This window comes from Crinia signifera, chromosome 4, assembly GCF_055691185.1.
Source record: "Crinia signifera chromosome 4, ASM5569118v1, whole genome shotgun sequence".
Classification (NCBI taxonomy): domain Eukaryota; kingdom Metazoa; phylum Chordata; class Amphibia; order Anura; family Myobatrachidae; genus Crinia; species Crinia signifera.
The window spans coordinates 205,537,789-205,563,785 of record NC_139220.1 but is presented as its reverse complement, the minus strand read 5'-3'; the positions used below and the strand labels follow the sequence as shown (position 1 = coordinate 205,563,785).

At 43.2% G+C, this 25,997-nt stretch overlaps 1 protein-coding gene across 2 annotated transcripts; it reads left to right on the top strand.

Annotated features, from left to right (window-relative positions):
- The first annotated feature begins 214 nt into the window (after positions 1 to 214).
- Positions 215 to 23,169, top strand: PKM (pyruvate kinase M1/2). Of its 2 annotated transcripts, none has more exons than XM_083183540.1 (11): positions 215 to 399; positions 7,816 to 7,978; positions 8,278 to 8,369; positions 13,691 to 13,822; positions 14,732 to 14,918; positions 15,453 to 15,723; positions 16,405 to 16,555; positions 16,646 to 16,798; positions 19,448 to 19,614; positions 21,669 to 21,850; positions 22,629 to 23,169. In XM_083183540.1, the coding sequence occupies exons 2-11, from the start codon at positions 7,822 to 7,824 to the stop codon at positions 22,733 to 22,735; spliced, it is 1,599 nt and encodes a 532-aa protein (XP_083039666.1). In that variant the 5' UTR covers positions 215 to 399; positions 7,816 to 7,821; the 3' UTR covers positions 22,736 to 23,169. The 2 variants fall into 2 exon arrangements, with proteins under 2 accessions (XP_083039666.1, XP_083039667.1); XM_083183541.1 differs by lacking the exon at positions 215 to 399 and adding an exon at positions 6,373 to 6,484.
- Positions 23,170 to 25,997: the final 2,828 nt, after the last annotated feature.

The window sequence follows — 25,997 nt, the reverse complement described above, 5'->3', positions numbered from 1 at the left end:
CAGATGATTCCTTTGCGCATTCTGATTGGACACTAAAATACTGCGTCAGGGCGTGGAATACTGAGATATAATGTTACCTCCGCGCAAAAAAAGTAGTTCGACCATACGTGTTTTTAATTACCTTAACGCGCTTACGACTAATTTCATCCTTTCAGAAGACCTTTTTTGAGAGAGGGTCACCCGAGAAGTCTATACAGGATAAAGAGTGGCGTAAGCACCGAACTAGTGGCGGCGCAGCGATCTGTGCGGCAGGTGTGGACTGTGATTCGGCTATGCGGGGATCATATCTTGGCTTCAAACAAGAGTAGCTGCCGGCTGCTGTCAGACGGATAGAGAGAGGAGAGCAGGCAGAGAGAGTGAGCGAGTTGCAACTGCACAGACACACCTATAGCTATACAGGTACTAATCCACTGACATTTACTGGGTGCCAGGGCGGGGAGCACCGTGGGCAGCTGTCCTCCTAATCCGTACACTTCTAGCAATGGGCAGTCGAACGTCTGATGCATGTATGTATGTGCAGTGAGTGACTGTTTTTTTTTTTTTTTTTTTTTTTTTGTGTTCTGTTCTATTTGTGCGTAGGAAAATACATATAATATTTATCTATATTGGTGCACGTTAAATTATCATTCTAATCTATTCTACGTATATTGAAATACTGGGGAGTATAAAGATGGCTGCTCCCCCTAAACTGCTGCATCAGTGGTTACCATGGAGATGCGGGGAGGTGTGTCTTTTTTGGCAGGTAGGGGGATTTATGTGGCTGCTTGGCCCCTTACTTTTCATGGAGTAATTTAGATTGCTAGCCCAGTGGCCACTTATTTTTCCTGTTTTTGCAAGGATTCAAACTAGTAATTTCTTGTTCTTGAGTACTCTAAGGATATATATACTGTGTAATTCTTGCATTCAGTATTTCATATGGCTCCTAACTGATCATTTATAAAACAACTTTTAAAGAACATACATTTTTATATGCTTGCATGCATTTGAAGCTTTTTGGGGACCCCACCCCATTGCTTAAATATGTAACTTGTATATCCTTAACTATGCTCTTCATACAGTATGTAGTTCAGGTTGGTGGTACCACCCCTTAAGTAACGCTACATAAGCTTCCAGGACAAGACTCCAGTTGTAGCGAACTGTTGTAACTTGCAGATATAATGGCACCACTGTAGACACTACTTTCATGCTGTATGTCTGCGCCCCCCCCCCCCTTTTTTTAATGTTTCAAAAAGCTAATGAAACCTAAAAATAAAAAAAATAGGCTGCCTAGCGGATTTATTAGTGCAGTTAATAATCTAAAACTATAGCTATTTTTAAGCACATCTGACATTTCTGTGCATTGCTTTTTAAAGCTGACTGGTATTGGCAGGCTTGGATATCTATGGTGCGTCTATATTAAGCATCTGTAGCGGGATGCACGGTGTGCCCTTTGCAAGGTCATTTGTAGCATGTATGTCTAAGGTCTCTTGTAGAGGTCAGGGGGTTCTCTTTTATTTGTTCTTTACTCATGATTTATGCATAACTTATTCAAGCAATGTGGTTTAACTAATTGAAAGGTATCTTAAGTCTGGCCCTGTTTTCATTTTTCAAGGACACTGCTTTCTACCAGTTTTAAAAATGGCACTTAGGAACAGATTGGCTGGTGCTGCTTTTGTATCTCTTATGGTATATTTTATACCATCTGACAATGAACACCGTGATGGCTGTTTTAGCCCCCCCCCCCTTTTTTTTTTTTTTTTCTCCTTTCACTTTTTTTTTTTTCTCCTTTCACTCATTTTGAGTACGTTAATTCCATCTTTATACTTTAAGCAAAACTTTTAGACTTAAGGTTCAACTGGGACCCATAACGCATATCTTTATATGCAATAGAATATATACATCTTAAGTTTTGGCTTCAATCCAGATTTTACCAAAATGTTTTGGTAAAGAGTATTGCTAAACCCATCAGAAATGTCTAGTTGCTAGCTCTATGTGCACAAGGTTAACCTGGCACCGGTTGACACCTGGAAAGGTCGACATATTTTTTTTTTAATTATATTTTGGCCCTTTTTTCATAATTTACCATGGGTGTGGATTGTAGAGTCGACAGTCAATAGATCAACCATGAATGATGCACAGGCAAAGGTTTGCACAATCAATAGGTCAACATTAATAATTAAATTTAATGTAATTTTTTCTTGTTTTTGGTGTCTGTCAACATGGACCTCCATAGTGTAAAGGTCCATACACACTGGGCGACTATGCCCAGCGTGTATGGACAGCGATGATGCCAATCATTGCTGCAGGGAAATACGCTCAGTGCATACACACTGAGCGACTTTCCCCCTGCCCAGCGCCGAAGGCGGTTGCATAGCGCAGAGCTGTGCAAAGCCGTCCTGAAAGCTGCTCATCTGCTGGTATAACCAGCAGATGAACGGCTTTCCCGGCGATGATGCGGGAGCGTGCAGCAGCGCTCATCGCCCGGGTATACACACTGGTCTGCTTTGAGCTGAAAGCCGCTCAAACTGGGTGTTTTGAGCGACTTACAGCTCAATCGCTCAGTGTGTATAGGCCTTAACACATGCGCTTTTTATGGCTTGCTTGGCACACCTTTTGCAATAGGTGAATAACTGTCTACCTATCATTTGGAAAATATTTTACCATCTATGTGGACTCACTGGCGATTTTGAGTGTGACGTTTGTAGCACCTTGCCCAAACCATGGCGAGCAAAGTGGCACACTAACCTGGAGTCCTCGTGAAGTGTACAAATTGGACCAAAAAAATGTGAAACTCATGTTGACCATTTCACTGTTGGTCTTCTACCAGTTGACCCTTTATACCAGGGGTCTTCAACCGCAACGTGGGCCACCTAAAAAAAACCCAGTGAAGCCCGAGGGCCACTAAACTCACACACACACACACACACACACACACACACACACACACACACACACACACACACACACACACACACACACACACACACCCCCCCCCCCCCCCCCCCCCCCCATAGTCATCAGCAGCCAATTTGGGATCCAGTGCAAACAGTGAAATATGTGGCCCCCCATATATAATTTGATATTGAATAAATTGCACGCGCCGTAGGCACGCTCCCAAAAAGGGGTGTGGCCTAATTATAAGGGCGTGGTCTAATTTTAAAGAGTGTGAACTAGCAGGAAAACAATTACCTGACACCTCTTTTGCAACCTGCATGACCAGACATTGGTTACCGCAGGAATGGTCTTTGTCCTCACACGCTTAAGTTGACTGAAGGCTGCACAGTGACATATAAGCATGAAGGCCCAACACAGTGAACTAGTATGCCTCAAAGATCAAGCCCAAACAATGAAAGGCTACTTAAATCAATATAAACTGTTACACTGTTTATCCGTAATGCCCATTACACATTGTGCATCACACCATAGTGTCCATTAGACATTATGCCACACACCGTAATACCTGTTGTACATTATGTCATACACCGTAATGCCCATTACACATTATGCCGCACACCGTGATGCCCATTACACATTAATCCACACAATTATGCCCATTGCACATTATGCCCCACACTGATGCCCATTATGCCACAGACCATAATGCCAGCAGTACTCCTGCTTTTACATATGATGCCCCAGCAGTGCCCCTCACACACAATGCCCCAGCAGTGCCCCTCACACACAATGCCCCAGCAGTGCCCCTCACACACAATGCCCCAGCAGTGCCCCTCACACACAATGCCCCAGCAGTGCCCCTCACACACAATGCCCCCAGCAGTGCCCCTCACACACAATGCCCCCAGTAATGCCTGCAGCTTTGCCAGGTCCCCTGCTCCAGCCAGCTGTACCTCCTCATCCTGCAGCTTTGCCGGGTCACCATCCATGCCTCCTCCTGCAGTTTCGCCGGGTCCCCTCCGCCAGCTGTGCCTCCTCCTCCTGCAGTTCCTGCGCCAGGTCCCCTGCTCCCGCCAGCTGCGTCGCCTCCTCCCGCAGCTTCGCCGGGTCCCAACTCCCCAGCTCCCACCAGACGTGCCTCCTCCTCCCTCAGCCGCGCTGGATCCACTCCTCTGCCCTGCCTGCAGTCAATGAAAAATCGGGTAGGCGGCACCCGGGGGGACTCCATTACCCTGCCTCCCTCGGCAGCGTTTTATTTTACTTAAAAAAAAAAAAAAAATCCTGTGCATGGCTGGCCGGTGGGCAGTGGGCCACTGAGGTCAGCTCCGTGGGCCACTCGTGGCCCGCGGGCCATGGGTTGAAGACCCCTGCTTTATACCTTAACCAGTGCTTCTTCATTCTGGTTTGTTTTGCAGGTACCTGGGTTGACCACTATTGAATGACCGTGACTAGGTCAACTCCTATAATTGTCTGTGTTTTCCTGTGTGGCTCCCTCACTGAAGTGCATTTGTTGCTGACTGTGGGGTGAATGTGATTGTTTTGCACTGCTGCAGCTCATCTAAAGTGCAACGGAACTATTAAAAAATTTGCTCCTGGGTGTGGGTGCCCATTTGTGGCACCACCCTCCTGAGGTGGCAAGCAGAAATCCACTAAGACGGCTTTTTTGGGTCGCTTGCCCAGTAGTTTGCATGGCTAATTCTGACACGTTTGGTGCGGTATGCATTATAAGTAATGGGCGCCTGCCACATCCTTACCCACATGCTAATATTGCCTGTCACTTATTTTTTCCATCTGGCCTTCAAGGTCGGGGTGTTAAGGTGCGCACACACTACAGATGTTTTTTTTTTTCTAGCGCTCATGGGTTCGTGCACTCGTGTTTTAGGTACATTCACGTGCTTGGTAGAGTTTGGGCACAGTCAGGTATATGGGAATTTAGGCGCTTGGTCGTGTTTGGGCACAGTCGGCTGTTTGGGTGTACCATCGGAGGGGTTCAAATTTTTCAGAATTCTTAAGATAAATCTTCATCAAATTGTACTCTTTTACACAAAATCTTTTGTCCAGGACTTATGGGGAGTCCAAGAGAAATCTTAAGATCACCGATCTTTCTAGTGTGTTGGCACCTTAATAAAAGGATGTTGTATGCATGTGACACTTGCAACTTTTAAACGTTGGTATTACTAAACTACTGTCCTAAATGATAGTCAGACTTCCTGTATTCTGAATGTAACATTATAGCTGAGTAATATCCTTCAGAAAATTCAATGTGTTGTACTGGAGGGACTTCCCCAGCCAGGGACCCATTCTAGTCTCATTGAAGACATTGCTGTTAAATCAACTAGTACACAATCCGCTTCTGCCTTACATTTTACAGGCTGAGGTTTAAAATGTCTAGCACTGATTATACCCCTTTTAATACGTAAATCCCGGATACAACCTGGCATTTGGATCAAAGCCAGGTCGGATCCGGGATTTTTCCCGTTTACACCGCGGTGCCTACCCGTAGTGTAAACTGAGGTGGTGCGCCTGGACCGGTGATACCCGGCCGGGACCCATGATCATCCCGCTGGGGGCAAGCCCAGCACCAAGGTAAGCAGCTTCTTGGTTCCCCCCAAGCCCTCGGGGTCCCAGTCCACGAGGTGAATGGATGCCACACACAGGCATCCATCCACCTCCCCCCTACCTTCGTTGCTGTGTGTGTCCCCCCCCCCCCCCCTAATCGAACCTGCAGATGCTGCAGTCCGGAGGTTGGGCTCCCCCCCCCCCCCCCCCCCATATTGCTGTAAATGGGAGCCAGATCAGATGGCCCGGAGTACCAGTTTTACACTGCGCTCTACCCAGGTCCTGCCCGTGTTCTACCCTGATCAGGACCAGGGTAGAAGTCCTGTGTAAAGGGACATGGGTATAACCCCTTTTACACCACCTCTAACACAGGTTCTCAAGGGAAAAACCCAGGCTTTTGCAGCAGTGTAAAAGGGGAATTAGTTGGCACTTTATCTACCAGCTTTGATAGATAACCCCCTTAGGGGGAGTTGTATCAAACTTTCAAAAGACAACTTCACTAACATGTAGACTGTCCTACATATTTGAGAAGCTGGTTACTATGGTCCACTTCTCTAACTCTTAAAGTTTTGAATTGTCTTAACTTTAGTGATTTTTAACATCTCGCAAATAGTCATATAAAATGAAGACTCTGGCAGTGGTTTTGTATGCAATTGGTTAAGTGCACCATGATTTATAAGGTGCTGAAGTATTTTATATTTGCTGGATAATGTTTAAATTGATGAGTTTATGTGGATTTATTAAAAATCATTTTAACATCCCTATTGTGTTGTAGTTTTGGGCATTTACCGAACTTGAAAGTAGTGGAAGTCCTTATGCAATATAGGTGTGTGTGTGTGTGTGTGTGTGTGTGTTGAATACGATAGTGGGTCTAGAAATGTTGGTTTTTGTCTCCTCCATCTGACTGGTCGTGTGCAGCTGCACGTTGCATAGCTTAGAGGGGGAGGGCGGAGCTTCTTGGTGGTATGATGCTGCCACACGAGACGATAGCAGGCCAGTTACAGGAGCTCGTTGTCAGTCTCCGGGAATAGAGCAGCAAGCATTTCATAAGGTACTGTACATCCTGCACACATCTGGGGCCAGAAATAGGTCGATATAATTTGTAGTATAGTTACACAGTAATTCCATTTAGGATGTGTGTGTTTATATTGTAGCAAGATGCTCTGGTCAGTTACATTAATTAGGTGAGCAGCCTTTTATTTTATTAAATAAAGGGCATGGTTAGCATAATGTCAGACTGCGCTTCACTAGACTGGAATGTTTGAAAGTGATTTCTGTAGGAAGTGACTAATCTCTTCAGGAGATGTGATGCATGCTGTAATATTCAAATGGAGTTTCTGCCCATAGTCATTTCTCACAACTCCTTCTCCTTTTACCTATTTACTACATGTCTTGTAAATGCTAGACTAGTGTCATTGGGGCAGATGTATTAAGCCTGGTGAAGAAAGTGGAAGGTGACAACCTACCAGGCACATATGCCCCAACTGCCGTTTTTCACAGACGATTGGCTGGTGCTTTATCACCTTCTACTCGATCTCCACTTTACATCGGTAGGAGGGGGTGTGGGGTGTTTATTACATCATGATAAAAGTAGTAGCCAATCAGATTTGAATGTACAGATTTTTAACAGGCTGTTGACAATTAGTAGCTGGCTTTTGAGTGGTGGGTTTTTCTGGGGCAGGACAACCCTACCAGGGCAGGTTTGTCCTGACCCAGAAATGCCCACCACAGAACTTAGGGACAGCTTCCCCCTGTTGCTCGCCGCCCAGTCCTAACTCCACACTCTGGATCTCCAGTGTTTCACTGCCGCTGCCATTCACAGCAGTGACCAGGCATGCTCAGGGATGTTAGCGGCGGCTCAGGCACCCTAACTCCCGAATAGCCCCGACTGTCCCAGAGCCTGCCTGCTGCCGGCCACTGATTGCTTCTGTGAATGGCAGCGACAGGGGAGCCCCAGCATAAGATCCCCGGTGTGGGGGGTTACTGAGTCGGCATTTGCAGGAGTTTAGCACATGGGAGGAGTGATGGGGGGTGCCCCTAGAGGTGGTGCACAGCTGGAGGCACCTACTGGGACAGCCCGCTGCGGAAGGCTCAAGGATGTTCGGGATGGCCCAGGCGCCCGAACTCCCAAGCAGTCACAAACTTTCACAATCAACGAATGCAGTCTGCTCACTGAATGGCGGCAGGAGCCTCAGCATACGATCGCTGGGGTAGAGAGTCTGGACTGGCCGGATGTGAGCACCTCGGGGTGTGATTGGGGGGGGGGTAGGAGGTGCACCAATGACCTACATCGATTAATCAGTGGCATGGCCGGAAATTTTTTGGATCTAACATAAATGTGAACTGTTAGTATAGCAAACATTAACTCTACTTTCTATGCAGGTCACCATGTCGAAGTCCCAAGTATTTGAGGCCGGCAGTGCCTTCATCCAGACACAGCAGCTGCATGCAGCATCAGCAGACACCTTCTTGGAACACATGTGCCGCCTGGACATAGATTCAGAGCCAATAGTGGCACGCAACACAGGCATTATCTGCACCATCGGTATGTTTTTTATTATCTGTGGAGACCTTTCCACATAGAAGAAAATGTGTGTAATCTAGATTTTAAAAAGGTGCAGTATTCTGGCATCTCAATTGTTACTGACCTGATGTTACACATTTTAAAGTATAAATATAAGGAGACTAAATATGACCCCACAACGGCTACACTTTCAGGACGGTATTAAGTTATTGTCTAGACAACATGTTGTAATATTGCAATATTTTATTTTCTACAATAGGGTAACACCGCTTTCCACAATGCTTTGTTACTCATGATTATTTTGCCTATTCTCCCACTAGGACCAGCATCTTGCGCAGTGGAAATCCTAAAAGAGATGATAAAATCGGGAATGAACGTCGCTCGTTTGAACTTCTCCCATGGAACACATGAGGTTAGAACTGTACACTAGTGACTCCCTCTCAGGTCTAGCATAGAAGGTCACTTAAGAAATCCAATCTGCCTTCTGCAGCTGTTTGCTTTAAAAATAGAATATTCTTTGGATAGTCTTCTTGTCCAAATTTTTTTTATTTTTTTAAAGCACCATAACAGATATTTGTAAAAATAAATAGGAATGTGTGCTGTATTAATTTAATTGGCATGCAGCAGGACAACTCTGTCGGGGTTATCAAATCTAATATTAAAATTTGTATCTTTCATTGCTATGGCTACAGTGTCCAGATTCCACACCCCACCTGAATAAAAATTCCCAGATTCTCTCAATTGGTACAGTTATATGATTAGCATATGTCTGTACAAACTTCACATTATATTGGTGTCCTGATAGTTTTTCTTATTTTAAAAACAACAGTGACACTTTTTTTTTTTTTTTTTTCAAATGGTTCGGTAGAAAAATCCTCTGAATAGATTTCTTCATTGGTAGTTCTATTTACTTAGGGAATGGCATAAAATCTATAAATGTACAGTAAGTTCCTGCCAAATTAAAACCAAAATGTCTGCCATTTCTCAATTTGTTGTGAATGGATGTCTATTTCCCTGCAAATGACTTTAGCAGCCTTCTTTAAAAATGTGTTTTATTTGTTTATAAAGAAAACATTAAAACCCCTTCCTATATGTGTAAACTGACTTTCAATTGAGCCCCCTATTTATGCCAGTGACAATCTGAAAAATACTGTGTATAGCTGCAATCTGTTCTTGTGTTGATCCTCTACTATTACAATAAGCAATTAAACCGCACAGTACATTAACGTCTGGTGAGGCTCTAACATCATTATGCCAATGAAATGACTCAGTATGCAAAGTGGGAATATTGTGCAGGAATATTTTTCTGCATCTGCTCTGCACATTGGAAAATCCATTCTCTAGAAATAATAGGCCTGGTTCTAGGTCAGGTGCACCTGTGGCTATAGTAGACTACTTGTGTCCTTATGCGAAGGCACATCTAGGCCACTTTACTTGGTGCACAGCTGTAACTGTCCACATTAATATCTGTATCTACATGTACCCTGTCCTTGGTACAAAATAAGGGCCTGAAACAATCATTTGTTTTTTCACACCTGAGCCTTGGCAAACTCCTACCATGAGAAGAAAAGTTTAAGTGCTGTCCATCGCTGGTCGTATCCGTTTATACACAGTAGCTTTCTCCAGCCATGTGGGGGTGGCTGATCTGGCTTGTGCAGGTACAGATGTCTTTGACATACTGTATGTACAATATGTTAGCATCTGCAAGAACAGACTGCGCTTCTGCATACCTTTTTGTCTTTAAGAAACGAGAACAGTGGTTTCTCTGCACAAGCTCAAAATCGTTAATATGGCCAGAATCAGAGGGAGAGTAAAAAATTCAAAGTAAATTATGGTAACTCCACCCATTCAATTACAGAAAATGCATTGCAATGTCTGGCAGTGCTCCCTAAAGGAATAGCAAAAGTTTGGTGATACACCCACTGGCGAAATGTAATAACACTTACACAAAGTATTGGTTTGTATAACTCCAGATTATCGGATTATTGATCTATAATAGTTTAAAGACAAAAGCAACAAACAGGACCATAGTGTGGTATTGTCTGGCAGTTCTGAATGATTTTAATTCAAGCAGCACACTCACAAAAGTAGGTCATATATGCGCATATCAAGGGTCTTTAAGCCAGATCTGATTTGTGTTCTCCGCCTCAGGTTTTTGGAACCTATGGAACTGGTAAAAGAGCCGGATAGTGCAATACTGTTTGTTATGAAAGTATAACAATTTTAATGGTGCACTCGCATAGAATAAAAACATATCACCCAAGCATATATGACCTACTTTTGTGAGTGTGCTGCTTGAATTAAAATCATTCAGAACTGCCAGACAATATCACACTATGGTCCTGTTTGTTGCTATTGTCTTTAAGCTATTATAGATCAATTATCCGATAATCTGGACTTATACAAACCAATATTTTGTGTAAGTGTTGTTACATTTCGCCAGTGGGTGTATCACCAAACTTTTGCTATTCCTATACATGTCTTGAAGCTTTTTTGGTGGAAGCTTTTCTGGTGTCAACCTGGGCAGAAGTGTTAATTGCGCTGTGGAGATCAGATTTTTTTCTTTTAGTGCTCCCTAAAGGTGGGTACACACGGTCGGCGGCCATGCTATTCGATCCTGATGCGATCGCCTCGGGATCGAATCGCACGGCAAGCCAGAAGACATGCCAGCAATTTGGACTAGATAGTACACATCTGTACTATATAGTCAATGCAGCCCTGTCTATCTGGCTTCGATTTGTGCTGTGCGCGAGTGCGCATCAGGTTTGCAAGGTAAAAAAAAAAAAAGCTATGCGATTTTGACTATATAGTCAAAATTGTATGCTGAATTGTACCATGTGTACACACCATTAGACTTTATATGTAAAGTACAAATTAACAAACTTATTTTTGTCAATTTTTATTGCATTTGTCTTCAAATCAGGTCCAATATCTTATGTGATATCCACACACTAAAAAAACATTCCTATCATTTAGCATGAGTTGGGAATTGTTTAGGTGACCTGTCCCTTTGCTATATATTTGTACTGTATATGTAGTCTCTCCTGTCATAATTAGGCCATTAGCCCTCTACCTGTGTGGTTGGCTGTCCAGCTGTGGTGATTAGGGCAGGGGTTCCCAATCTTTTTTGAATCACGGCACCCTTAGAATATAATATTTTTTTCACGGCACCCCTAGGCCAATTTTTTTTTTAATTAGACTGGGTTTATATGCGATTATTAGGGTCAGTTATGTGATACAGGGCAGGATTTCCTTTTTGTTTGTACACATTTTATGATTGGCAGCCACCAGCACTGGTTTTGCTTATAAATAATTAACCATTAATAATTTGAGTTGGTCCTGGACCACCAACCCAGGGCACCCCTACATGTGTCCCGAGGCACCCCAGGGAGCCACGGCGCACAGTTTGGGAACCACTGGATTAGGGGGTTCGCCCTTTCTGGTTTTCATTGGGAGTTGCTTCCTATATTACTCGGCCCGCCTTAAGCTCTGGGCTGGTTCTAGTGCTATTGCTGATCATACCTGTTTACTCCTGTATTGTGTGCAATCTGGCCCTGGTTTCTGTCTGCCTGTATTTAGACTCTATCAGGGACTGTGGCACTTAACACCTCGACCGTTGCAGTTCCGTATCCAGTGCTTGGTTTCCCATCTCCAGTACTGTGGGTTAGTGTTTACTAGATGCCGCAGTGGCCCTGTGCCAGTCACACATGGTAGGGTGCTTGAGTTCTGTTCTGTCTCATGTCTGGTCCTTCCTCTTGTGACCGTGTCTGACTCCAATGCCCTACTTACCTTGCACAGTCTACAATAGCAGCCATGTCAATGGAAAGACCAGATGGCATCCCGGTAATTGGTGGACCTAATCCCCTGAGGAAAGGCAGATGTTAATGGTGAAGGTTAGCAGGAGGCTAGAAGGCAACTGCAAGTGTAACAGCGCCACCTAGTACCATCTGGTGGTAATCGCAACATTTATATAGCGCCAGCCTATTCTGTATTGTCTAATCATCTAGATTAGTGGTTCCCAACCTTTTTTCTCTCCCGTACCCCTTGATTAGGCTTTTCATTGATAAGTATCCCTCCTCTCATTTTGAAATATGGACAGTACTTAGCGGTATGTGGATCCTTATGCATGTCCTTATATTAAGGAGGAGTAGTATACAGCAAGGCATCATGCCTTTCCGTGTCTAGACACTGGTTGTGTATTATCTCCAGGATTCCCGCTAACACCGGTAGGATTAATGCCGCTGCTTCCTCCACCTTTGTCAGTGTTGGGCAGATGACTGCTGGTGTCTGAGGGCAGCATGGGAAGCTCCCAGTGGATTGCTGGTCAGGCATATGACACAACATGGTTTGTCACCATGGCAATGGGTCTCCTTCAGCCATCAAAAGACCTTTTCATCGTCCGCCATTACCAATATTATTTTCAAGTACCCCCAACTGGTCTGCAGAGTACCCCCAGGGGTACTATTACCCCAGGTTAGGAATCACTGATCTAGATGTCTAGTGTCCATTTGTGTGTCTCTGAAACACTGCCAGCTGTTGGCAGCCAGTGAAACACTGCCAGCTGTTGGCAGCCAGTGACATTACATCTCACACATGTGCAAACAGAGGCAATCACAAAGTTGCATACTAGCTTTCTAAGCATTTGCTTCGAGCAGGCTTACTAGTAATAAAATAATGGTGTACTTTCATTTAAAATGTTATGTAAATCAGATATACTATTAATCGGTTTTATAAAAACTTCACTGACTTGCTTGCCAGTGTAGACCACTTACAAATTCTTAACTCCTGAAATGACTTCACTACATAAAGGGGAATGGTATTGATTTTTAGCTGCACTTATGTAACGTGTACCTGACCATCAGTATTCAATTGTCCCACAGATGAGCATGAGTGCCGCAGTCAGCCCCATTACTTCTTGTCTGTTGCACCCAATAATGCATGAAATATTGGTTGTGTTGGCGTAATAGTGGGCACCCTTGGTGGTCATAAACAATTTAATTGCTCCCGTCACTTTAGAACAGCGGTTCTCAAATTGTGGGTACTGACCTGCTCAGCATGAGGTCGCGACTCCATGTTGCTAGCCATCAGGCTGATGACTTTTCTAATCTCAGTCAGTGGTTCAAGGAGTCTGAAAAGCCTGTTGAATTGTTTGTTATATTAGACTCCTCACATAATTTTGTTCCTCCACAATGCTGCCATACATGTGCTGTCTGCTGACCTTCTGCAGTAACTTGCTGGGGTCCTGTAATGTTGTCTGATGGGATCCCAGAGCAAAATAGTTTGAGGACCCCTTCAGAAAAGTTGTAGGTACCCAAGAACCACTCCCATCTGCTCAAGGTTTTGACCATAGCAAAGGTGAGGTTTTGTATCATGCTCTAGGCCAGTTGGCAGTTTCCAATTGCCTTATTCTATTATCTCGAGGTGTGCCTCCTTATGCTTTATCTGTTATCCTGCTCTGAATAGCAGTGCCTTAGTTCAACCACTGTAGTCCGTGCTTCCTATACAGAAGTGTGCAGAAATGTACACCCTGAACCAGATGTATCAAGCTACAAAAAGTGATCTAATAGTGATAAACAACCAAGCGGCTCCTACCTGTAATTTTGAAACTCCTTTTTTTTTTTCCCCCACTCTTTCAGTAGCTGTAATACAATGCATGTTTACAGTGCTTGGCTTTTTTAATAAAAAAAAAAAAACTAAACTTCTGATCCTTTGCTTTGTTTTCTCTCCTAACAGTACCATGCTGGTACCATCAAAAATGTCCGTGAAGCCACAGAGAGCTTTGCTTCTAATCCCATTCTTTATAGACCTGTGGCTATTGCTTTGGACACCAAGGGACCAGAAATCCGCACAGGACTCATCAAAGGCGTGAGTATTGTGCATATAAGTTCCAAAAGCTACAGATCCTAAAATGTGCAGAATGCTAATGGGTATAAAGCGATCAAGGCCCCTAAGTCTGTTTTCTTAGGAAAGCATACGGTCTTGTGTGTCCATAGTTTAAAAAGGGTTATTGCTTAGAATGGGCGTGGCAACACAATTGTTCCCCAGTTCAAATTATGCTACATTGTCACAGTAGTGTCCCTTTATTGTATGTATGTGTTACGCCACATTGTCTTTTATTGTTACACCTCTCAGTAGTGCCCCTTTTACCTTATACATGTTAAGCCACTCCGCATTGCTCCTAATTCACATTATACCACCTTGTATTGCTAATTTTTCACATTGTGGCACCCTGAAGTTTCCTTTGTTAACGAGGGAGGGGATAGTGCCCTTGTTGCACAAAATAATGGCATCAGGCACCCTCAAGCTGAGCCGGCCCTAAGCTGGCAATTAATGAATTCCAAATGCCCTATGCATTTGGATAGTTTCCCTATACAAAGGCCGCCTCTGTATATAGCTTACACAGCTCATACACAGGCTAGGTATTGTTTAACATATAATTCTTGGAAAATATTTTAGTTTTCTATTATTACTTATGACATGGTCACAAATATGCATAAACTGTTTGGATATGTATCTTTATTCAATGTCCACTGTATCTTATATTGCAACCACTTTTGTATACTGCAATAAGAAAAAATCAACACTGGTTTACAAATATAAATGTATATATTTATTTTTTATATTATGCCTGTAGTATGACTCAACAATGCCCTCATTTACCAAGATTTTGAAGCCATTTGCTTTACATCTTAGTGCAACCTAAGCAAGAGAATGTCTTCCATTGTAGAAGGGTGGGAACATCTTGTCTTCATACCATGTATTCCATTCTTTCAGAGTGGCACAGCAGAGGTAGAGCTGAAGAAGGGGGCAGTTCTGAAGATCACCCTGGATGATGCCTTCCAGGAGAAATGCGACGAGAATGTACTTTGGCTTGATTACAAGAACATTACCAATGTTGTGCAGATAGGCAGCAAGATTTATGTAGATGATGGACTCATTTCCCTGCTGGTTAAGGAGATTGGTTAGTAAATAATAATCCTATAGATGGGTATGACTTGGCTTGTGTATCCTATTTTGGCCATGGACAACTTGAATGTGATGGCAGACAACACCTGGTCCAAGATAGCTTAATCACAAACTACTCCAGCTGAAGGAAAATGTTAATCTTTCATAATACAATTATTTGCTTGTGACTTGTATTTAAAATTTTCATTAATGCGAAATTGGAAGTCCTGAGAAATTGATGATATCTGAGAGAAGTGTCACAGGCAATTTTATTCAGAGAGAAGTATAGATAAAGCACTATAGAGTGCTTCAATTCAGCTTTTTTTCCCACTGCCAGTTCTGTTGGCCTCACAGATTTGGAACATATAAAATTACTCTGTGCAGTCCTGTGAATCTGCTTTGCATCCTACACCACATGGCTTATTGAGACCAGGTGTATGAAGCCTCAGCTGTACATTAGGCTAAGAATACCTAAAGAGAGAATCAACTTTTTTTTTAGTGTGTGTGTGTATGTGTATTTATTTTGTTAATGCTTACTTCCCGTATCTAGGTCGTGACTTCGTTTTAACAGAGGTGGAGAATGGTGGATCCCTGGGTAGCAAAAAAGGGGTTAATCTTCCTGGAGCAGCTGTAGACCTGCCTGCTGTGTCTGCAAAGGACATCGAGGACCTGCAGTTTGGCGTTGCGCAGGGGGTGGATATGGTGTTCGCATCCTTTATTCGGAAGGCATCTGACGTACAAGCGGTTAGAGATGTTCTGGGGGAGAAAGGAAAAAACATCAAAATTATCAGCAAAATTGAGAACCATGAAGGTGTACGAAGGTAGGAACAGATGGTCAGATATTGATGGTTTGCATGAAAAGATTTGATTTCTGTAAGGTGGAACTTAATATGCCTAGTTATGTTGTGGAGGCGAGATCACACTACTTAATATTACACTGTCAAATTCAAGGCACTCACTGGATAGTCCGTTCTTTCATAGGCCCAGTTTCATCATAGTACTGAACAGATAAGCAGCTGTACAATTATTGTGCAAATGCTGACTGAGTCAATCTGACTTCTGCATGTGAAGATGCATCGCATAGGATCATTGTGATGGATGCAGCCCTTGGCTATTCCTTTTAGCATCTGATTACTTAGAATGACTAGTGGTACTGCTCAGCCAGGCAAGAAGTGGCTTCTGCCCCTGTCCCACCCCATACACCTGCAGCCATTTGGGAGCTTGCAAGACCTGCTCTGCCATTGGACTTGTACACAAATGCGGATGTTTGTGTACAAGTCTGAATGTTGTGGGGTTATTTATTTTTTTTTTTTCTATACTAGATATGTAATTAGATTTATTCATTCAAGGGGATGGGGCTTATGGGACGAATTGGTGAGAGGTCTGTGGCACATTGGTTGAAGGAGGTGGAGGTTGAAAGGGGTAGAATAGTTATTGGATGGGTGTGTTTTTTTTTTATTTTTTAGTGAGACCGTATAATGTGTTTATATACCTGCCCATAGATTTGATGAAATCCTAGATGCTAGCGATGGCATCATGGTGGCTCGTGGTGACCTTGGTATTGAGATACCTGCTGAAAAAGTATTCCTTGCCCAGAAGATGATGATTGGACGCTGTAACCGTGCAGGCAAACCTGTGATTTGTGCCACACAGGTAAGTAATCCCTTATTTACAATTGATGTGCTACAAAAGTGTCATTTTATAAAGTGTTTGTTAGAGCTTGGAAATGCTGTTTTCCTGCAGATGTTGGAGAGTATGATCAAAAAGCCACGTCCAACTCGTGCTGAGGGCAGTGATGTTGCCAATGCAGTACTGGATGGGGCAGACTGTATCATGCTTTCTGGGGAGACCGCCAAAGGAGACTACCCACTGGAGGCAGTACGCATGCAACACGCTGTGAGTACACAATCCTATTAGAGATGCAAGAGTACTAGATTAAACAATATTCCATAGAATTACCATACAACCGATATGGTTGCTTAATTTATATGCACACGACGTCTGTATTACTATAGTATAGTGTGTGTGTGAATTTATGTAACCTAAATGAGTGCAGTTGTTGCTGCATTATGTCTTAGATGTGGTTTGGTTTGGCATGTGCTACTTTGCTTGCTTAAAGCTTTGCGCGGACAGAAAGGAGGTAGCATACAGATTACTTAACCAGCGCTGGCAGCTACTTTTTGCGCTCACCTGATTGTTCCCCTCTTGCTTTAATATCCCTTTTTCACCTAAGGTGCCTAATTTCCTGGTGATACACCAGCAATCTATCCTGCAGTTCCACCATATGCTTGACCCCTGACGCAGACTGGGGATGTTCTTGTCTGCAGACCTGCTTGGGGAGAGGATTGTCCAGTATGTGCATGGTACTGAGACAGTCCTTGGAGCATTGTTCTAACTAATGTGGGAGTGCTGACAGCAGCCTTACCGGTGCACCAGCGTGCTCGTACACCTTTGCGTTCTCTTGCTGCTTCATATAGGTATGGGTTTTACTATGAGGATGCTAGGTATCTATATATACAGATACTTCTCTGTAGATGCATTTACAACTTTTTGTAGGGATACTAATGAGCTACGTAACTTTCTAGTCCTACCTCTGCCTGTCTCTTTGATTTCCTGTTTTGAGTTGGTCACCCTAACATTTAATAAAGCAGTTCCATTTATTTTATGTGCACCAGTAGATTTATAAATGTAAAGATCCTTGGAATCTATTGAGCACCCCGTAGCTCATAATCCCAGTTTGATTTCTGACTATATGCCAAAAATCTTGGAACTTTGAAATAAACTGTCCATCTTTAAATCCTCTTCATTGTATGGATTTTCAAGCTTCTAATTCATAAATGTCACTAGTCCCCTACTGCATGCACATGCAGGTTTATGCACACAAGGGTGGCATGTGCACTACAAGGCTTGGCAGATTCAGGTAGCGTGTGCGCTCCATTCCCCATTCCTCTTCTGACATGTAAACTGTGCTGACTGACTTCTCATTGCTGGGTTGTAGATGCGAGGCTGTATGCTGCATGGTGTTCTGAAGCCTTGTCTGTGCAGTTATCACACCACACACATACAAGGCACATACATTGTAAGGAAATACTGTATGTCAGGAAAACTTGTTCATTAAAATTGTGTGCAGTACTAGTTGGCCATGCCTTGTAAATGATTACCACTTTTAAGATAACTTCAGCGTTCGGCTAGCATCCTACACCTGGCAAACTGACTTGCTGCATCTTGCCATAGATGTTCACAGAACCATATGGGGTAAGCTGATTGGTTCCCCCTTAAATTCAAAATTCTCAAGTCCCAGCAAGCAGCATGTAAAACGGTTGCGTTTAACATTTTATAGTAAAGGTCTATTGTTACTTTGAACATGATCTTATTTAGCGGTCCACATAACTGTTTTTGGCCCAGCACTTGAAGGGTGCAGTATTTGTACAATCCATCGGACTGTAACACTGACTACAATACAAGTAGCTGGGCTGTCTGAATTGCCAGACATTGCTAATCATCTGTGGCAATGCCTAGGGAAACGCTTTTGGGGCAAAAAAATGTTTCTGCAAGGGAAGATTTTTCCTTCGAGTCACGTTTGAAGATAGACTTAATATATTGTAATGGCTCCATTTTCTTTCTGGTTTATCACATGCATACAGTGTTAATCTTGTCAGGGCATAGAACACATCTTATCTGATATCACTGCTACCTGCTTTGCATCGTGTGTGTACAATCGGCTTCTTCTATTGTATTTGTGTTTATGGTCGGTCACAAGTTTCAATGACCTCTACTATAGCGCAACGGAATCTGCTGAAACTGCAGAAACTGTAAATAAGATATTTGTCCTCGTATGTGGTTGTTTGTTTGAGTTGGACTCTTAAGTTTACAGCGGCATCATTAATGTCTGGCTACCATTGTTATCCCTGCTTTCTCTTATGCTATCTTAGTTTCCTTTCTTCTGTAATCTTATTGCTTCCTGCTCTTCCACTCTAACTTGACTTCTGGTTATTGATGCAGAGAATCACTCTGCTTTTATTTTCTTTCTTTGGTCTGTGTCTCTCATCCTCCTGTTCCTTGCCCTGGTTCCTTTTCTCCTCTCCTCCGGCTCATAGATTGCTCTGGAGGCCGAGGCTGCTGTTTTTCACCGCCAACTCTTTGAGGAACTTTTCCGTCTCAACATTAGCTCCAGGCATCCTGCGGAAGCAATGGCTGTAGGCGCAGTGGAAGCCTCTTTTAAGTGTTTAGCAAGGGCAATCATAGTTCTGACCGAATCTGGCAGGTAGGATTTATGCCTGCACTACTTTTTTTTTTTTTTTTTTTTTTTTTTTTTTGTTTCTTATGCGCTGCAGCTTCTCATGCTCTTCCAATCCACAGTTGAGGCAGGTCAGAGTATGAATGTTGCTGAATGTTTTCAAGTAAGAGGTTATGTCACTAACAAAACCAATAGCTTGACTGATGTGAATGTTTCCCATCCCATCCTGTTCTCCCCTCCTTGCTCATTCACCTATTCCCCCTATCCCTTGCACTGCATATGCGGCACCACTATCCAATCACTGTTAGATCGCTCGCGAGGCAGAAGCAGCCATTTTCCACCGGCAGCTGTTTGAGGAGCTGAGACGTGTGTCCCCGCTGACCCAAGATCCAACAGAGGCGACTGCTGTTGGAGCAGTAGAGGCATCATTCAAATGCTCTAGTGGAGCCATCATCGTGCTTACCAAATCTGGCAGGTAGGAGGGCGCTTATAACAAAGTTGTGTACTGTGGCTATTGGGAGACACATCTGAGAGGTAAATGTGTTTTTAAGGATGAATAAATCACTGGCTGAGGAGGGTTTAAAGGACTTTTCAGTACTCTGGACAGCTGAAATTGCTGATCTTATTTCAGATGACCTTTTCTCCTGTGGATCCTCACTTGATGACCTTTCTAAGGCTGTATTTATAGCCTACAGCTTTCTGTTACAAGGTCATGCAGTTTCCTTTGCATGTAGACTATTCATGACCTCTTATACAGTTTAATGACTACTAAGCTTTTTAAAAAAATAAATAAAAAAAACAAGTTTAAATTTGTTTCTGCTTTCTTGAAGTAAAACAATAGTTAAATTGACCATAATAGTTATTTTTCTGTAGATGCAGATCCAGTAAATCAGTTCTCCTTTATTTTAGAGTATTAGTTTAATGAAGATTGCAGACTGTATTTGTTCTAGAACTAGTAATTCTTCAAAGTGTAGAAGAACAGGAACCTGAAACAATGCTTTAAGATCAGTAAGCAAGCACTTGTTTGGGATTGGCTAGAAGGAAGTAGAGGACCAGCTCCTTGGGCACTTGGTATGGATATAGAAGAACATGTTGTGTTAAGAGAATAGTAGTTATCTGTCCTTTCGGGAGCAATTGCTGGTACATGGGAAGGAGTTCTCTAAAAAGCAACTAAGCTATGTAAATTCTTACCATATGGAGCGGTATTCAGCCGGCGAGGGAGTTTGTACAGAGAGGGTGGCTTTTCCTCACTGAAAATAAGCCATCCTCTCCGTCGAACCCCTCACCATATTTAATGGAAGGGCTGATTTCCTTGCCATGAGAGGCCGGTGAGGATGCCCTTAAATGGTGAGGTTCACTGTAAATGCAGAGAGTCCGCTGCATTTTGTGGCGAGCGCTGTCATTTTAATATTCCACCACACCTCAGGGAACAAGTGAGGAGGCAAATGGTGAGTGAACCAGATTCGTGGAATATCCTGACGGCAAATTCTCGGCGCTTCTGTGCCGATAGCTTGCCATCAGGGCATTGAAGACCGAGGTGAGGTTGGTGTGTTTTCTACTACAAAATGTGATACTTGTTTCCTAGCAGGGAGCCCAATTAGCATACGTATGGTAGCATAGTGAAATCGCACGGCCCTTTTGTGCCGTGCGATGCAATCTCAGTTCATTTAGTTAATTTATTCACTGCACCCTGACTGAAATCACATCTCATCACATGGCCTTTTTTTTTTTTTTTTTTTTTTTGTGCCGTGAGGTGCGACGCGATCTCGGTAGTTAATATGGTAAAATACCACCACTATCCTTGTCACCCCGAAGCGTGGCGAGCGCACGCGTTGCGCGTCCTCCTGACCTTTTCATACCCCCACTATCCACGTCTGTGTGGAGTTTATTTTATACAGTGTGGCGAGCAGACGTGGAATACATTTAAAGTAATCCGCTGTGCTTTCCACGGTTCGGGCTCGGTGGCTCGCTGCGCTCACCACACTATATAAAATCAGCTCCATGCCGACGTGGATAGTGGGGGTATGAAAAGGTGGGAGGATGCGCTCCGCTGGCCCTCGCGGGGCTTACTACGCTATGGCGTGGATAGTGCTGCTGTTTTAGAAACCCATTCATACAGTTGACACAGTAATGACTACATGTGTTAACTAAACTAATTTACAGGGGGCGGGAATTTTACAGGGGGCGGGAATGACGGAACGGGAACATCGCATCGCACAAAAAGCCATGAGATGCGATGTGCAATGCAATTTCTGTATGCAGAATAGCCCACTAAGCAAATAACTTAGTGGGCTCCCTGCTAGAAAACAAGTACCCAAAATTTACGTGGGCTTATAGGAAACTGTTAGCGATTTTAAGTAGAGTTAATGGTGAATCATCTTTTTTGTGGCCACTTATAATTTCTGTTCGAATACAATGGAAGCCTTAATAGGATGGGAGCAAACAGTTGTGAAGGTGGTTACCTAGAAGTTATTATAGTGATTAATACAGTAACCTGCCTTTTTTAGTATACATGCATTATCTTTGTAGATCTGCACATCTGGTATCTCGTTATCGACCACGTTCGCCAATCATAGCTGTGACCCGTAATGGACAGACCGCACGTCAAGCGCATCTCTATCGTGGCATCTTTCCTGTACTATACAAAGAGCCAGTGAATCAGGCCTGGGCAGAAGATGTGGACCACAGAGTTAACTTTGCCATGGATATTGGTATGATGGGTGTAGGATGGCAGACTTCATAAAATGTTTAGTTGAGAAACCTGAATAAAGGCCATGCATGATGTAAACTTCCTCACATTTCATCACTAGGTACTGTAAACATGACTAACGCATAGTGAAATATGCATAGTATGGTTCATGGCACAAAGTTCCTCCAGCACACTTTTTACCAAGGTCTTCTGTATGCACCAAACCGATTTCCAAATGTGCATTTGAAACCTTTAATTGGAATGTGTAAATATTATGGGGGGGGGATGTAGTCAATCCTTAAATAGTACCACATGTATTTAATTTAGTCCACAAAAGGAGTATTCCCCAAATCTGATAGGTACTGTAAGCTTCTGCAGTATTGTTTTTCCTCTCTGGACTCTTTGAATCCCATAGGCTGAAGCTCTTGGCTTCTGATGGGGCTATCCGATTTAACTCTTTATGCCATTAATTAGCAAGTATTCTCTGAGCAGACCCAGGAGACAAGTTTTTCAGCCAATAACACATGTATTTGGATCCGGATCCCATGTGTTTTCACTCGATAACTGGTCATTTACCACACTGTGGTAAAAACAGATTAATTGGCCCATTTACACCATGCTGTAAATTACTGCATGGATTCAGATATACAAACTAATGGCAAAGTACATATAATCTTTCTCTAGTACGTGGCAAGATTAGTATATACTTTCAGATATCATTGCAACACAGATATTACATACTACTTCAGAGCTTTTGTGCTCATGTCCCGTTCTTTAATACTATTTGTTTTTTTTCTTAGGTAAAGCCCGTGGTTTCTTCAAGACTGGGGACTGTGTGATCGTGTTAACTGGCTGGCAGCCAGGGTCTGGTTTCACCAATACTATGCGGGTTGTGCCAGTTCCTTAAGTTTTGTCATCCTCCAGTAGCTCTCGCTCACCCCTTCCTTTTCTCTGCACTTAGACGGTTTTGCCCATTATGAAAGCACACAAATGCAGCCACAATTACTCCATGTTGTGGGACAGAGGCATTAATGTGTGTTCACAGCACTTCTCCTGCTGCTCATCACACTCCCTCTAGTAGTAATTGGTTTTCTTCATAATGCTGCACTCCTCGTCTGCATCCTGTCAGGATGCGGACTACATCCCCGGAAAATATGTAGTGCTGTCTTCACACTCCTCTTCTACTGTACCCCCAATACATTGTGCTGTAAGTGTTCTTTTGTGTGGCTTCCCTGGGCAGCTCTGTAGCTTGTGGTTAGGGGAAGGTCTGTACCCCATCTTGTCATCAGTCTGTCAGCAGTGCACTGAGTTTAGTGTTCAATAAAACCATGCTACAAAGCACACCTGCTTCTTTGTCTTCCTTCCAGTCTAGAGTGCCTAGGAGTATACATACTGTAAAGCAATATTTGGTCAAATTCTTGTTAATGTTGGAAAATCTACACGTTACTGCCCCAAGTTCTGTTACAATAGAAAGTCGTTATTAAATATGCAAAGCCTATGGTATAATGCATAATAGGCAAGGCCTGATTAAAGGCTTCAGGTGCCCTAAACTGTTACTAGTGTAGCTCCCCTTGTAATGGTGCTAACATATACATGTATTGGTGATCATGTAATGAAGGGTATAAAATTGGGGATACGGTCGCATTGTCGACACCATTGGGTCAACAGGGGTCAAGCTTGACCTGGGTTAGGGCGACATGTGGTTTTTTTTTTACCGTTTTTTTGAGCCATGTGCTAACAGGTGGTATTTTATGCCCTACCATCCACTAGGGTGTGGCGGGATAATAAAATAGTTTGCAGAGCGCAGCGAAGCACTGTACCTGAAGCATCACGGGGGGGGGGGGCGCGCAGTTAACTTCAAATGTGTTGACATTCGGGTAAATTTTGGGTAAAAAAACCATGTCGACCGAACCCATGTTGACCTAATATAAGACAGAAGTAGCATCATATGCTTACTGTTTAAGAGAAACTTTTTTTCCCGCCCTTTATCTTGCTACGATCTGGTAAGGTGAAAAGGACTAGTTGCAAAAACCCAACCTCTTGATGAAGATACTACCTTGAGATATGGGTGTGGATTATTAGGTTGACCCAATATGGGAGACATGGATCACGTCCACAGGGTCAGTATTTTGACTAAAGAAAAACCTGGTATCAACCATTTTGCCCAAAGAGATGTACATGTATTCTGCAAGCGGTAAAACCTGTACATTAGTTAAACAACGAAAATAGAAGAAGGCAGTGGATTGGATAAGCCTTTTACATAAAGGTTTTAATATTCATCTTTGCCCCATATAAACCCTACTACTAATCTGACTACAGCTGTTAAATAGTAGACTATTTCTGCTATAATAGCACAGATGGTCTAATAGTGAGGTAAATATGCTAATGACCATTTAAGAAATATGTATTACCAAAAATATAATTAACAATTTGCAAAGGCAATTTGAAGTTTAACCCAATAAATACAATTATTTTTCTGTGTTTAATTCAGACTAACAAAAACACTTCTATCATTACCTAATTCCTATCAAATATTTGTACTCAAGATACACTGTAATCTTTTATTTTTTATATGCTCCTTAAAGACATTGCAAATGCTGAGTCGTACCCGGCTTTGGACACGAGCCTGTCCCGGGAGCAACTCCGCATTTATGATGTAAACAGTGGTAGGATTATTATCTGTATCCGTATCGCCACACTGACAGCTCTCAGCTGCTTCCTGAAGCGGTGTCAGGATAGTGTGGTAATCACAGGAGGAATGTTTCCAGATGTTGGTGTTGGCCAGTGAAGCTATTCTGCTCCATCTGTGGTTCACCACAATCAGGCCTCCATTAACACTAGGACAAGCTGAGTAGACCGAATCAGGCTGGAATGCATGTTACCCCATATCCTCCAACATGACCCATTAGATACAACATGCTCTGCTCCTGGACTTTCCTCTTAATGTATGATTGCTATGACCTGTGTTAAACTAGTTAATTGATGGGTTTTTCAACACAGGTGACAGCAATCATACATTAACACGAAAGTCCAGGAGCAGAGCATTTTTGTACCTAATGGAATGGTTCATGTTGGAGGTTATGTAATCTAAGGTTCCACCAAACCATGCCATTACAGTCCATGTGTTAAGGATCAATCTGATTAATCAATATGATTTAACCATAAAAAAAAATGCGGGTTCAATCAACAGATAAAAGCAATTTTTAGATTGTGTTAATAAATGTAGCTTCCTAATCAGTAATTCTTCATGACCTAAAATATTCAAAATAACATGAAAAGATGTGGTAAGAAAACCCCAGGTACTTGTGTATTTTGGTGGCGCCCATCGCATCGCATACCATAACGCATACGATGGTATGCGATGCGATATCGTACGATAGCATACAATTTTGAAATTGTATGCCATGCAATTAAACATTGTATAAGCACCCTAATGGGTGCTTATACAATGTTAAGCACCCAAATGGGTGCTTACAATGTTAAATGCACCCCCACGCCACCCCCCCCCCCCCCCCACTATAAACGTGAACCCGAAGCGTAGCGAGCCCACGAGGGGCCGCGGTACGCGTCCTACGACCTTTTCATACCCCCACTATCCACGTCGGCGTGGAGTTGAGAATAGAATAGTGTGGCGAGCGGACGCGGATACCTGTGAAGCCCGCGAAGGGACGCGTTTACCTGTGAAGGTATCCGCGTCCCCTCGCGGGGCTCACTGTGCTTGCCACGGGCGCAGTGGCTCGCCACACTATTCTATTCTCAACTCCAAGCCGATGTGGATAGTGGGGGTATGAAAAGGTTGTAGGACGTGTACCGCCGCCGCTCGCCACGCTTCGGGTTCACGTTTATAGTGGGGGTGCATTTAACATTGTAAGCACCCATTTGTGATGTTGTCAGACTACGTGCAGGTGTGTGACCGTTACCTGGTGTTCCTCTTCTCCTTTCGGCACTGCTTGGCTGCTACCTGACTGCTTCACTTGCCTGCAATTCAGAGGGCGGAGGGACAAAGGCACCACGGGAAGACAATACCCCAACACAACCACACAGAATGGTCACCACACGTGAGGACGGTGATCAAAATAATTTATTTAGCTGCTGAAAGATTCACGGATCACCGCTATGAAAGAAGTTAACAATGAAATGACAATAACGCTGGAATGCAATAATTGGCA